The sequence below is a fragment of the Pagrus pagrus genome, assembly GCF_965226575.1.
Source record: "Pagrus pagrus genome assembly, chromosome: 13".
NCBI lineage: Eukaryota > Metazoa > Chordata > Actinopteri > Spariformes > Sparidae > Pagrus > Pagrus pagrus.
This window is the reverse complement of record NC_140197.1, coordinates 19795914-19810751: the sequence shown is the minus strand read 5'-3', so window position 1 is coordinate 19810751 and position 14838 is coordinate 19795914. Positions and strand designations below refer to the sequence as shown.

The window sequence follows — 14838 nt, the reverse complement described above, 5'->3', positions numbered from 1 at the left end:
TAATGAAAACAACACAACTCATTTTACAGAATTCAAAGGACTAAATGTTGCATTTTCACAGTGCTTTTTTTACTTACAGTATGCAGAGAGGACAAGTCTCATGTCTAGAACCGGACAGCAAAGACAGAATATTACAATATCGAGCCATTATCTGCTGCAAAGCAAGCAGCAACACATGCACATTTTCTTTACTGCTGAAACCAGCTTGCAGGTTCCCCCAGAGTGCACTTATCCTCAGCCCTGAATGATTAATGTGTCTGCAAGGAGGATGGGTACAGAAGTAAAGTTTGTAAGCAGAAGGCACAAAGTAGCCATAATTTTCTTAACTTCTACATCTAACATCGACCAAAGTGTTTACTGCTTTTCAAAAGCTGTGAAATGCTAATTTCTCTCGCGCATTGACCAACGAGGCAGCAGATGTGACCGAGTGCTAGAGTGTCAGCGGTTTCATTGCCTGGTGGTTCTGTGCTGCAGAATCAGCAATATCTTCGCTTGAACCCAATATCCCGAGCCACTGATTTGGACCACATTTAAATGCACTGTAAGATAAGGGTGCAGAGGAGATGCAGGAGTCCTCAAGTCGAATAGCCTCCTATAGCGAGTGTAAAAATAAATAAAAAATGATACCAATTGACTAAACTCTTCGTTTCTCCACTGAGCTCATATTGAAAGGCTGTGAGTTTGCATTTGGGTCGTAGATTAAGCTGTTTTTTGTCAATTACAAAAATGTTTCAAGACACATCTCACGTCAAAAGTAATTAAAATGTGACCCACAAACTCATACATAATACAATGGTGATAAGCTTTACATATATATTGACTGGAATATGGCAATACAAGGCTGAAACGACAAAGAAAATGCTGCTAATCTATGCAGTAATTACACTCTGAATGGATATTGCCTCTTTCTTTTTGTGCGGATGCATTTCCAACATCATTGTGGAGAACAAAGAAACACATATGCAACAGCGTCACTTATCAACATCTGTTAAAATAAATAAATAAATAAATAATAAAATAAATAAATAAATAAATAAAAACATGAACCTATAACATGGCGATGGCTACACCAGACTCATAGTGTCCCTTCATCTGAGTTATTCTGGCAGCCAGCATGAGCAGCAGGCCAGTGGTCACCTCCAGGCTGTAGGAGACCCAAGCTGCGGCGAAGGACCAGCCGTAGGACACGTCCACATCGGTGAAGTCCTCCGGGGGCACGAACCGCTCGAAGTCCTCCATGGCCTGGTTGGAGTATTTGATGTAGATGCATAGCCCCGTTAAGGTGAAGAGACCTGAAACAGATACATGGAACCATTGGAAAGACAATCACAAATTCACTTGCACCTGGAACAAAAGGCTCACCATAATTTATTAATGGATTTGTACCTTAATGACTTCATTGTAAAAACTGGTTAGTTTAATTAGAAAATAATCCTATTCCAACATAACTGTCTTCATCTAAATCTGTGGATGTAATTAGATAATACAGACTCCTTAGCCCAATAATTGGAAACAATTAGTATTATCCGAAAGCATTAAAGATTTAAAGCAATTTTTATCAGTCAAGTCCAAATTATTTCAGCAAGCTGCCTCTGAATTTAATCATATTATTTAAGTTTATACTGCGAGTTGTAGAAATTCATTTCCTCTTCTTTTCTTCCTAAAAGACATATGAAGCATCTTGGATAACAGCACAGAGGATGGTTGGAAGGAATAACACACTGAATGTCAAGCCCCAAACCCCTTAAATATCGAGCAGTCACCGCTACAGGCACAATCCAGACTGACCTTTACTGTGGCAACATGGAAGGCAGAACCACTAAACGCTGGACGTTTGCATGCTCTTATTAACCTCCATTAACTTCAGATCATTAAAAACATTAAAGACATGACGCACCAGATGGTTTTTAACGCGGAACCATATCTGGAAAGAAGCCGGCAGAAACTGTTTATAAAAGGACAGGCACTTTCAAAGAACACTTGGCAGATAATTGGACGTACCATCTGTCCATCCATGTCTATAACAGACGGAGAGCTTTACCAGCGGTGGAGCCAACCTCTTACCGAAGCCAGACAGGACAGGAACGAAAACATCTGTCAATCATGAAAAGCCTTCTAGTGTTTCAGTGGACAGAAACCTCTCATTTCTAACGAGGCTTTTATTGTGAAACATTTGCAGGAATGTATTGTGGAAAACGACATTTTTGCTCCAGTTTCACTCAACTGAAGTCTTAATTTATTTATTATTTTGATGTTAAACTTTAAAATAAGAAAAATGAAGTTAAATTGTTGTAGTGAGAAATAAAAACATGATGTGACACAGTTGACATGATGGACTGTAGTGGTGGAACTCGGTATCACTGGTCAAGTCTGGTGTTAAGCATGATGTCAAACCGGTTTGTTAAAATGTTAAAAAAAAAAAAAAAGGGTCCAACCCTCATTTTTTGGTCTTCTTTCAATGAAACATACTCTGCAGTTAGTCTTAAAAGGATGCTGATTGGTTCAATGCTAGTGTGTTTTGGTGACAAGCACGCACCTTAAAGCCTGGAAAGCTGGATTTGTGTGACCACATGATTACATGATCTTGCAGATCCAGCTGCCTTGCGAGGTGTATGTCTGTCAGGGTCAATGTCAGTAGCTATGTTTACATGGACAATATTTCCTCATTCGTTTACATCGGATGGGATTAATAGGGTCAAAAGTGATGTTACGTCGAAAGAAAGAAAGAAAGAAAGAAAGAAAGAAAGAAAGAAAGAAAGAAAGAAAGAAAGAAAGAAAGAAAGAAAGGCTCTGTGGGTTCTGCAGTCCTCCTTTTTGTGGAAGGCAGGCAAACCATTTTCACATGGACTGAAACGTGTTTAAATTATAGATGAGTTGAAGTCTGCTGGAGAACATCAGAGAAAATACCTCCACTGATTAGTACACCTGATTACAGTTTTTACCTTGTCACCTTTTATCCGTTGTACATGATTAGACCTCTTCATGGAAAGATTTTAACCTTTAGTTCTGTGGTGGATTTGCTGAACATCTAATGTGCTCACTTAGAAAAGCAAAACCATTTTACTAGGGTGAAGATTGTTTTGTAAAACAACCTTGAGTTGCAGAGTCAAAGCTGTTAAAGGTGAAAATGTCAATTTTGCCCAATCTCATTCTCTAAGAGACTCAAACAGATTCATCAGCTCTCTAGTATGTGATGTGAGAGCTCTAGTAGGATTTCATAAACCTATTGACACAAAGAACAACATCAAACTTGTGTTTCAGTATACCATCTCTCAAACGCAAAAAAGGGCAAAGAAGTAAAAATAAATAAATAAATAAAAAAAGCAGAAGAAAACACTTCAATCCATTTCACATTGTCATTTGTCAGAGGAGGTTTTGGACGAGCGGACGGGTCTTTTTATAGTTAGAAGTGGACATGACATTCAGTGCAAAGCATGAATTTAGCTGTCTTTTTTGTGTGACACGGGAAGCTGGGCCTGTCAGCACAGATGATGAAGTATAATAATACCTTCTATTTCTGTGACAGATCCATGCGTTCACTCTCAGCCTCACCAAAATCAAGATTCAAGATCATTCCCTTTAAGTTCCCACCTCAGCTCAAATTCATTCGTTGGTGGATGTTATATTTTCTTGTGTAATTGTGACAAGGCCATAGCTGAACCTGTCATGGTGAGGGAGGAAAAACATCCCTCTGTTACTGTGCTGCTGATGGATGTGTGCCCTTATGCTGCTATTAAAGGAAAAAAGCGGATCCAGGTCTCCTCTCTGTACAGACCAATCGTAGAGGATTTCTGCTCAAAGTGCTGTCTCCAGGGTCATTATATAGGCTGATACTCAGTTTTATCTGGCAGACTCTTATTTGGCTGGGTGAAAAAATAAAAAGAGCACCAGCTGATTATGGTGAAATAGTTTCAAAACCTGGTAAAGACTAAAATGGGTTTATTATGTAAATCTAAAGATTTAAATTCTCAAATGAGTCTCTGATTTCTATTTTTGACTAGTGTTGCATAGCCTCCACAGCACGCCATGGCATTAAAATGGCTAGATCCCCATTAAAGAAAAGGTTACAAGTGCGGGCTTGTTCAGGCTTGAGCAAACATATTGATGTAAAAGTATATGAGGGTGGCTATTTTCAGCGTGCAGGTTGCAGGATCTGTTGCTGTTTCCAGTAGAGATTTTGAGAACAGGCAGGAGGTCAGACATGGGAAAAGCATAGAGCATCCTGCATCAAAACAAAACACCCTTTTCAGACTTGGGATTTTCATCAATATGATGTCACAGCCTGGTGCCCAAGGCCAAAAGGCAACCAGTCAGGAGCAGCTCAGAAGTAATTTGATTACTGAACTGAAGACTGCAGCACAACAAAGTCAGAAATAACAATAAACACAATTAAAATAGACAAAAATCATCTCATTCATGAGAGAAGCAAAAAAATCAAGCAAAAATGATGTTAGTCAACAATATCAGACAGGCCCAATGCTCCGCCTCTGATTTCTAAGTCTTAGACTCAGGAGTCAACAGCGATTGCTTCAAGGAAGTAGTTATTTTAAGCCAAACGATGATCTTTTTCTTATAACCAAGTAGTTTTGGTGCCTTAATTTTTGAAATTGTAACTTAACGTTGCATATTCAGTATTGCAAACTTGACCACAGAATGCGAACATGTAGGGTAGGCAAGGCGCGAAGGTGACACAGCAGACTTTGGTTGGGTGCTTTGGGCTAAATGCTAATGCAATCATGGCAACATGCTCAGCATGAGTTATTAAAATGTGTCCTGAACATCAATGTGTTTGAATTTCATGGCAATACATCCAAAAGATTTTAAGACACTTCACTCAAAACCACATGCGTCAGCCTCATGGTCGAATGGTGTAAACGTTCTATTTATAGTCTTTTGGATCACACTCAATTTCTACAAAAAGGACACAGACTGACTGAATCTTTCAATCAGGGACAAGGTCCTCTGTAATTTTGTGCCACTTCATCAGGATCAGCAATTACTCTGGATGCTGTGATCAATACTGCTAATTGTGTCCAGATCTGTAGAGAGAACATTTGGTGGTTTGTTGTCTAAAATCATGCTGAGCCTCATCAGGAACCAGCTTGCGATTATGATTTGATTTGTTTTATGCAAATCTGATTGGCAAGTGCAAAGAAAAACATGGAATCAGCAGATCGTTGCCTCAAGTTATTTAAATTCACACAATTCTGCAGAACAGCAGTGTTTCGAAAAAAAAAAAAAGGTTTCAAAAACTGTTAATTTAGCATACAGGAGTCCCTGTCAGAGCAGCACGACCATCACAGTTCTGCAATAATTGTATGTGAACGTCTTGAGTTAATCAGTGTCTTCTCTGACAAACAGTCGTGCACAGTGCAATAACACCAGTCTGAAGGTGTTTCTCCTCCTTAATACCTTATAATCCCCATCGTCAGCCACTCTAATAACAGAGTGAGCGAAAAGATCATTAGCTGACTCAATTTAGTCGAATGGGTTTCTGAAAGTCCACACAGACGAATGTAGAGTGAAGCCCTGGATTCTACCTACAGCAGCCAAAGGCAAGGTACGACATTTACACAACGCTAATGACTGTTTGCTCATCAGCCCTCCGTCTGCTCCAGTATACTCCTCAGTCCAGGGACACTAAAATGAGATTTTAGCAGGTGGCTTAGAATGAAAAATGCATATTTTTCTCTTACCTGTCGTTTTATTTATCCATCTTAAATCATAGGTGTCATATACACTTAAAAATACGATTTGTATAAAATTTATTTGAAGCAACATTATGTAGAAATTGGCATTTTGTGCGATTTGGCCCCCCACAGTGTCTGAATGCAACACCACTGTTGTAAAAACAAATCCCACGTCTCTAACAATTTGTCAGACGTAATCTAGGTGCTAACTACACTCATTACATCATAACAATGTTATGTGTTGGGAACTTGTATCTTTAAGTTAACATTGTTTCGCAGGTTGGGAAACTAATAAAGCAAATTGGTCCCTTGTTGTCTAAAAGGTGGCGGTGGGAATAAAATACACAGCCACCAACTGATTGTATCAAAATGATAGACAGACACAAGGATTGGACCCAAAAACCAAAGGTGAAGTGGGAGTCACTGGACAGGGGGCGAACAAAATGTATTAAAACTGGCTAAAAGAAGACTCTCAAACACACTCAACTCAGATTTTCACTCAAACATAAAACACAGAAAGCCAACTAATGGTGTTGACTCCCCGGAGACACACAACCAACTGAGCAGGGGAACTGCAACCCCCTTATATAGCCTCCCAGCTGACTGATTGCAGTCAGCTGACTGATTGCAGTCAGCTGAGTGAGAACATTACAGGTGCACCCAATAGCTCCTGATGACCTGTGACCTAGATCTTAGGAAATCTCTGTTCACAACAGCACCTCGGGGAATCTCTGTCCATAAAACATGTATGTACGCCGTGATCCTACCCTCTCACTGAAGTGTAGAAACAAGTGATAGGGGGGTGAAGTGGCTGAGACAGAGACAACATTCACCCTATTAAGAGACACTGTACCATCAACATGATTTTGAAGCTGTTTTAAGGTAAAAAAAGTTACATAATGTTGCACCGAGAAATGCAATCCAACAAATAAGAATGGTTAAAGGCTCAACAGAACACAACGGGAAAACTGTTATTGTTCATTAGATAATAGATGCACAGATGCATATACTGTAAAATGAGTAACCAGGTCATGATTTCTGAAAAGACACATTGCTGTTGAGTTTTTCATACGTATTTTTTTGAGCACCACGAGTTGATGCCCATCTTGTTCCATTATATTCGGGAGAATAGCGCTAGGGGTAGGAGGAAAATTATGCTTTTTCAATTTTGGGATGAAGTGTTCCTTCAAGTAAGTGAGAGAGAAGAGATTAAATAAGAATCGTCAAGGTTTTCTACTGCGATGAAGTTGACGCACACACACACAACCACACACACACAAAGGCACCTGTTCTGCCCACACACTTCCTCTGGCACCGGCATGACAGACCAGCTTACATGAAAAGCACATGTAATTGCTACAGGCTCCGCAGAACAAAACCTATCAAATCAAAATTCTGTCTGAACTTACTGCAGAAGAGAACGTAAGATGCTGCTCCAGCCAGCAAGTTTGGACTGCTGGCCAACGAACTGACGAGTCCAAAGATCCAGCCGAACACCAGGAGGACCAGGCTGAGAGGCAACATGATGACCACCACCCTGTGCAAGCCTGCAAACACACACGTGCACGTGCAAACACACACTGGTTAGCGGGGTTGAAGATCTTAAAGGGGAACTATGTAGTCCAGCAAACTCAGAATTTTAATATTTACAACAGTAACGAAGTATTAATACAAACTCAGAAACATTTATTTTTTCAAAGCTGTTCTCAGAGGAAAATAAGGTCTCCAGAACACTGTTTGAAGCTAGAAAGTTGGCAGGGTCCGCCACATATAAACAAAGTAAAACAACTAAGGTCAGTTTGTTTATTCAGTCATGAAAACAAAGAGAGTTTGTTTATTTTGTTTGTTTAGGCATAAAAATATCAGTCAACGAAGATCTTTCGATTAAACCTAGTACTCAATCTCTCTGATTAAAATTCCGTCCCCAAAACTACGTGCTGCACCTTTAAAGGACTAAGCTTGATACAGTGTCTTCACTTCATGTCAGCTGGATCTAAAATTGCTGCCGAGTGCGACCACTACCAAAATCAGTTTAGATTCTCAGACTGATTTCTGCCATCCAGGGAGCCATTCACTCCCACTGTAAGTAGGGTATGAAAATCAACTTGCAGTGTGTTAAGACTGGCTTCAGATGGCTTCTGACAACTGTATTTCATTTCCTTGACAAAGCTGCGACCAGCGACTGTTCCAGACATGTGCTATCCTTTGCATAATGTTCCCATTTTGTTTATTGGATTAGATTTTCTGACAGCAAACTGTTCCTTGTAAATGTCATTGCATCAGCAGGCAGACTCATACTTTACATCCACTTCATCACCGCCACATATGTCAGCTGATAAACAAAAACCACCACTCACTGAGAAGGTGCCTGTCTGTCTGCGGCAGGCTGGTCAAATTTGCTGTGAAAGAAGGGATGACTGAGCTTCTGTTCCCGCCTGAAAATGTCAAGGAAAAAGGTCAAGATATGACAGGACTGGACAGGAGAGAGCTCCAAGACATGGCAAAATTGTTACTGGAGACCAAACAATGAAGAAAAAAAAATAATGTTAGAGAAATAGAACACATTGCACAATCAGATGAGTCAAATCAATTGTATATGATAATAATATAAGACATATTTCTTCGGACCTGCATGTGTGACAGTTTTGCACCAAGAATTCATGTCAGTGCATGTTTGAGCTTCTGGGTAAACTGTGGTGGAAACCTCTGGTTGTGCAGCCAGTGAGCAAATTATGTTGCAGCTGTGTCGAAAAACATCCTTTATCTCATTCTCTGCAGCCTCCTGCGTGTTCACCTGCAGCTGCTGCCTGCAGGGGGCTGATACAGATGTGAGGGAGTAGTTGCCACATGGCTGGAAAGGGAAAAATGCAATACATCTAGTCTGATGAATGATGATAAATGAGGAGAAACAATTCAGCCCGTAGCCGCACTGGCATGTCATCTCTTCTGTGCAAAACTGAAATCCACTGCGAGCAGCTTGCGCACCTGAGTTCTCCTCTCTGAGTGGAGTGGTGAGGAATAAATCAAGGCGAGCTCCTGCCGAGGTGGGTAACGCTGCAACATCACAGACCCCTGATCCCTGAACATTATTAGATCCCATGTAACCATCTGCATCGATTTCCCTACTTTGTCAACAACATAAACAATCAATGCTGTGTTTGCACAAGTCAGAACAAGACTGCCTCGGCATGACAGAGATTACAATTCAGAATTCAGACCTTCAATGCTTTTTACGCACAATAATTTCTCTGTCAAAGCTTCTCGAAACCTCATTACAGCTCTCACACAATGACTATGAAGACCCTGTGACTGAAATCTCACACAAACTGCAGACCATAATAAAGGGTTCAAGTTGAGCTGACATACCTTCAATAATCCTCCACAGTCCAGAATGTGAACTCAAGTCGTCCGGACTTTTGTGGTCGGCCGTATTGTCATCGATGATGTACCAATAATCGGTCCCAATCGCCACAGCCAGGAGGCTAAAACTGAGCAAACCTGTAAACCCAGCAGTGAGCACCACCAAGCCGTACCTCATGATGTACAGCCCACGCACAGCTTCCCTAATATGCAGCAAACTTTTCAGATTTTCTACACTGTCATTTGCATCGACGCTCCAGGATGCGCGGTGCGTAAAAGCTCTCCAGCTGGGTCCGTGGGTTCTCCATGACTACTAAAATAGTTCAGGATGGAAACTGAGAAATAAAACCAAACACATCCCGTTAATTGCTCTGAGTTTACTTTGAAAGGGAAAAGATAAAAATAAGAGAGGAGAGATGCGTCTTTCTGGACGCCAGATTATAACACACTGAGTGTAAACTGTGGCTGCCAGCGGCAGCAGCGCTCCTGGACTGATCCACAGAGTCAAGGTTAGAGGAATAGAGAGCCGAACTTCCGCTGAAGGATTCCAAAATAAAACCCAGAGCGGAACATGGGCTGTGAAGGTGCTTTTCTTTCTTTCTTTCTTTCTTTCTTTCTTTCTTTCTTTCTTTCTTTCCTTCAGTCCAGTTGCCTACGATAAAGCACTTACAACTAGAATAAAGCTACATAAGGGCATCAAACAAGGAGAATAGGCTACAAATGCGTACATATACATACTCAAGAGTGCTATTGTCTGGATTTTTATAGAATTAAACAATCTTTAAGAAAAAATGCGACAAAAAAAGTGTGAGATTGTTTCTATACTTTGTTGAAAAAAGCTACACGTGAAGGTGCTTCAACTTTGTTTTTTGATGCAGAAAAACTACATCCGGTCACAGTTATCTTTGGTTAACTTGAGTCTTACTGTAACTCAATTTTCAACGGTAACAGCAATCAGATATAGAGATGACTGTGACCACCCCACCCCAGGTGAAGTATGCAGACTTAACAGGCTAAATACATATCAACATTTATGGCTAAGCACATTAATGTTTTGCTGTTGTGTTTAGTAACATCAAAGTAAGTATGACACTTAGCCTACGTTACCTGTAATTTATGAGCAGGCACTTACGGTCACCTGTCATACCGGAAGGGTCCTGCAGGTGGGGCAGCTTCATCGCAGACTGACGTTTAGCGTTTGTGCGTCCAAAAAGAAAAAGTAAACACAGCATATTTTTGTCGTTGGGAGCTTACTGCTCTGTAAACCGATGGGTTAACTTAACTAGCTAACGTTTAAACAGTAAGAGCAGGCCACTTATTGTTATATGTGGAGCGATAACGTGACGTTTTGGAGTTACGCAGTGATGGGCGCCTAAGCTAAGCTAAGCTAAAATAAGCTAAGCTAAGCAAGCTAACGTTAGCGTCCGAGTGAGGTAAGTTAGGTGCTCTGCAGTTGAAGCCCAGTGGATGTGATGAGCATGTTTTTTGTCTTTTTTGAGGGTTAATGTCAAAAAACTTTAGACAAATTGATATAAATTATGAACAGCTATGAAGCAAAACTATATTAACATAGCCCAAGCATTCACCCCTTTCAAGCCAATATGTAGTAAAAGGAAATTTGGCAATTATTACCAAATTAAGTTTCCCCAGTGTCTCCCCAGAGAAAATTTGATGATGCTATTTGACTAAAAATGGCATTTTCACATAATTTCACATGATTATCATCATAACAATTATGAAAAAAAACACAGGTTGCTGTTTTTCACATTACACTCACACATTAGCACCTGAAACAAATATGAAGTAAGATGATGCCTGAAGTAAACCTTCACATTTCTCTAAGTGAGCACATGGTGTGCCATAAAAATTACTTACCACAAAATTACTTTGGTCAATTAGGACTTATTTGCTCATACCCACAAAGTCAGGGTAAAGCCAATAACCAGCTGTAGAGACAGGTGTTGTTGGGATTAATTGCTGAAGAAATTGTTGTTTTTAAATCGACATTATTAAAACGGAAACAGATCAAAACAGGATATGAATTTATTTGTATTTTAAATATTTCAGTCAAACACACAGAGGAGAGGACAGAGAAGCTTCTGTGACATAAATGACAGAGAAATGTGGTAGGGAACTCTCGGTGCTGATATTCAACAGGAATCGGCATCTGTGATTTCTTTTGTTAGATTGCCGATAAAATAAACTAATTTGAAATGTTTTTCTTTGGATCTGAGGTAACATCCTCCCACACAATGTCACACCTACAACACTGTCTGATTGGTAACACATCACAATTGATAGCCTGTTAACACTGAATAATCAGAATCTGCAAAGTAACTAAATTTATCAAATAAATGTTGTGGAGAGGAAGTATAAAGTAGCAGAAAATGGAACTGCTCGAGTTAAGCACCTCAAAATTGTACTTCAGAACACTACTTTGGTATATTGTACTTATTATTTATTAGTACGTATTATTTTATTTCATCACTGGTTGTTCTAAATTTTGACATGAACATTTTCATTCTTACTGCAAATAAATATCAGTCCCAGATACCGGTTTTGAATCTCCTTGATTTCTGTTATCGGTAAAAGCCATATGAGTCGACACCTAATTTGGACTGTACATTTCCTCCTCCATTATTCCTTGTAAACTGCCCAAGCTCTGTCAAGCGTTCAAGTTCCATGGGGGCCGTGAGTGGAAAGCAATTTACCTGCCACAAATTCTCAAGTGGACTGAGGCTGTGACTCTGACTTGGCCAATACTCCAGGATATTTTGAAGCCATTTCTGTGAAGCTTTATCACTGCACCGTGTGTGTGGTGTTGTTGTCTCGCTGAAAAATAAATCTACCAAGATCTCTTGCGGACTGCAGGAGGCGTTCTCATTGCCTGCACTCACCAGAAAAGCTGGCTTTTACTGTATTTCCAACCTCTGTAAAAGAGTGGTGAAAAAGAAAATCATTTTAATGATCACCTTCAGCGTACTATACTCCTGGGCATGCTGCTTATTCATGCTGAGTAAGACTTGAAGAAAGCATGCAGATGTAAGAATTACACTGCCCTCTGAGCAGTACAGTCACTGACATGGAAAATCAATAATAACCAACTATGTAAGTTGTCATGTTGTCACACAGCTAGAGTGGGTGAATGATGTAACATTTTCCCTCACAATCTGGCATACAGTGCTTGCTGTGTTGGAGTATGGCACTGTGTTGCAATCAGACAAGGATGTAGTGGGTGTCTCATTAAATCCACAGCCTATGAAGCCACTTGCTATAGCGCACATACCCGTTGGTGCCTAAAAGTACATTGAGACATTTAAACATTTAAATTCCCAAAAGTTCTCAATCAGTGCAAAGGATGGATAAAAGTAAAATTATGTCTGACGTGGAATATTTTGTACCTGATTCTGGCTGTTTTTACATTAACATCTGACATCAAGAAGAAAGAAAGATGGATTCGTCAAGTTCAGAAAAGGAAATTAAGCTCCTCTTGATCGCCACAATTTTCTGAGGCATCAAAACTTGTTCAGCATCCTATTTTGCAGTCGAATTGCCTCTCAGTTCTGTTTGCCCAAATGCATCCGCTGTGAAAAGTGGGGAAGGCAGAGAGCGGAACAAAGCAATAAATTGACCATGCATTGTAATAGAATCAGGTTCAGTTCTATGTTTAGTTCTGAGGACAAACAAATCATGTCTTCATGAAGGCGAAAGTGATTATTTTAAATGACGTGTAGATGCTGCCATGATTAGGAGTGTGCAGTGTGTTTGATGAGAGTAATATTGTGACTTCTGTTATAGGATAGATCTATCTCAAGGAGCAATATGTAAGAATTGTATGTGAAAATACTCAAAAATTAACAAAAAAATTATCAACAGAATATAAAGAAATAAAAAGTTAGCATGCCAACCAGCTAGCCCTGTTCCGATCCAAAGCTCCTTTTTGCTTTTTTTTTTGTTCTTTTTCTATTTAATTTTGCTGTTGTTTGCGCCTAAAAATAAGTGAACTCTTTTAATGTCATTCAGTCCTTCAGCACACAAGAATAGATTGATCATACAAATTCATGAAACAGCCTTTAATATAACTTTCTTTCACGTCAAGTACCTATTTAATGAGAAGAAACTTTCAGTACTTACATACCCTTACAAACTTATAACAAGGAACATTGTTTCTGCTCCTGATTATGATTTCACCAACATAGTTTGATGTCTCACTAGAACAGCCAATGATGGTTTATTTTAATTCGCTGCGAAAAAAAGACAGACAACTGATGTTTTATTGACAAACTACTGTTGTCATTGTCCACCAGTCTTATCTACATTTTCCAGGAAGGCGTGTTGTTTATTATTGCGAGGGGAGGCTTTTATAGTAGCCCAGGTTAACAGCAGAAACCAAATCAATCAAACCAATTATGTCTGCTCCTCATCATTTGTTAAATATTACAGACTGTCTAAGCAGAGACTTTCCATCACAACTACACCGATTATGTCTTGCATTGAAGACAAGGCACGAAAACTTCAGCAAAACAGTTTTATAAATGTAGCCTTCACCTGTTAACCTGTGTTAATTAGCAAATTCTTTCATCATAGTTACTGAGATGCCATCTCAGATGGAAAGCAGCAGTGAAATGGAACGATATGTCAGAGTTGTTGTGGCTCTATTCGTTATTTAGTCTTTTGAAGTGGCCTTGAGAATTTTCACCTCGAACAAAAGTCGCTAACACACAGGTTTATATTTCACTTTTCTTATTAAGTTTTAATGTAGCCTTGCCTTGCTTTAAATGAACCATTCTAGGATATAATATTATAGCTTAAATGCCACATGCTTGGTGTATGCAGTACAACACGACAGCTGGCTTTTGAAATATTGTTGTAAGGTGAACAAGAATTGCCATGTCTTTCCCTTAAATGTGAAACACATTTCTTTCGCATAATGTCCCCACAGGGATCAATGCATTGGCTTTGGCTTTGCATAAAGTAACACACACGTGTGTTCTGTCACAGCAGCTAGTTTTAACTTGAAAATTTCACACCATCCTTTTACAATCCATGTCATCCATCAGCACGTAGGTGTCATACACATGTTGCAAATTCACACATGCAGTATGCTTGAACTTGTGGACAGGTTTGAGGTTGGTCTCACTGGGTTTACTCTTTTCTCCTGCTGTATGCTGGGCAGCAACAGTTACTTTTGCCCACAGCCATCCTTGGGTCACTAAAGCATAGCTGACATAAACCAATAAATCTCTAAGCAAATTATGTTCTGAAGTAGGGCTGAAACGATTCCTCGAGTAACTCGATTACTAAAAAGCCTTCAAGCAAATAATTTGCCTCAAGGCTTCGTTTAATCCAGGTTAACTATTGCGCACTGTGTTTCGCATGGATGATTATGCTGTTACATTGGTGCTGGCGGTATTAAACTTGCCCTGGGGGTTAGATAATGATATACTGTGGTATTGATAAGCCTTGATGTCAGGAATATAATTTTTTTTTATGTTTTAGATGTGTTTCCACTGAGATGTTGATGGGTCTGTAGTGATTTTGCTGTTCCGACAACTTCAGATGCATCATTCGCTTTATTTTTGGAAACAGAGCAATAAAAATGTTGATTTAATACCGATTAGTTGTTCATTTAAGAGGCTTGTCATATGTTACCTTCTGTATATTACTATTACTCTAAAAGGAAAAGTAATTTAATAAAAAAGATTGCAGAGTGTGCAATATTTCTTATCCAATTACTAGATTAATTGCTGGAAAAATTGGTAAAGTACTCGATTACTAAAATGATTGA

At 39.5% G+C, this 14838-nt stretch overlaps 1 protein-coding gene and 1 long non-coding RNA gene across 2 annotated transcripts in view; one reads left to right on the top strand and one right to left on the bottom strand.

Moving 5' to 3' along the window:
* The window catches only part of LOC311267916 (transmembrane protein 235), a 9713-nt gene extending 195 nt beyond the window's left edge, over positions 1–9518 (bottom strand). Inside the window, exons 1-4 of the mRNA XM_084371187.1 lie at positions 9057–9518; positions 8048–8125; positions 7100–7237; positions 1–1292 (exon numbers count right to left, since the gene is read on the bottom strand). The exon at positions 1–1292 is cut by the window's left edge and continues 195 nt beyond it. Coding sequence (XP_084227313.1) covers positions 1048–1292; positions 7100–7237; positions 8048–8125; positions 9057–9228 — 633 coding nt within the window. The 5' untranslated portion in view covers positions 9229–9518 and the 3' untranslated portion in view covers positions 1–1047. The remainder of the gene's footprint in view (positions 1293–7099; positions 7238–8047; positions 8126–9056) is intronic.
* A 703-nt stretch (positions 9519–10221) lies between these two features.
* LOC311267935 overlaps positions 10222–14838 on the top strand; it is a 31456-nt gene continuing 26839 nt past the window's right edge. Inside the window, exon 1 of the long non-coding RNA XR_014623891.1 lies at positions 10222–10483. This is a non-coding gene — a long non-coding RNA (uncharacterized lncRNA). The remainder of the gene's footprint in view (positions 10484–14838) is intronic.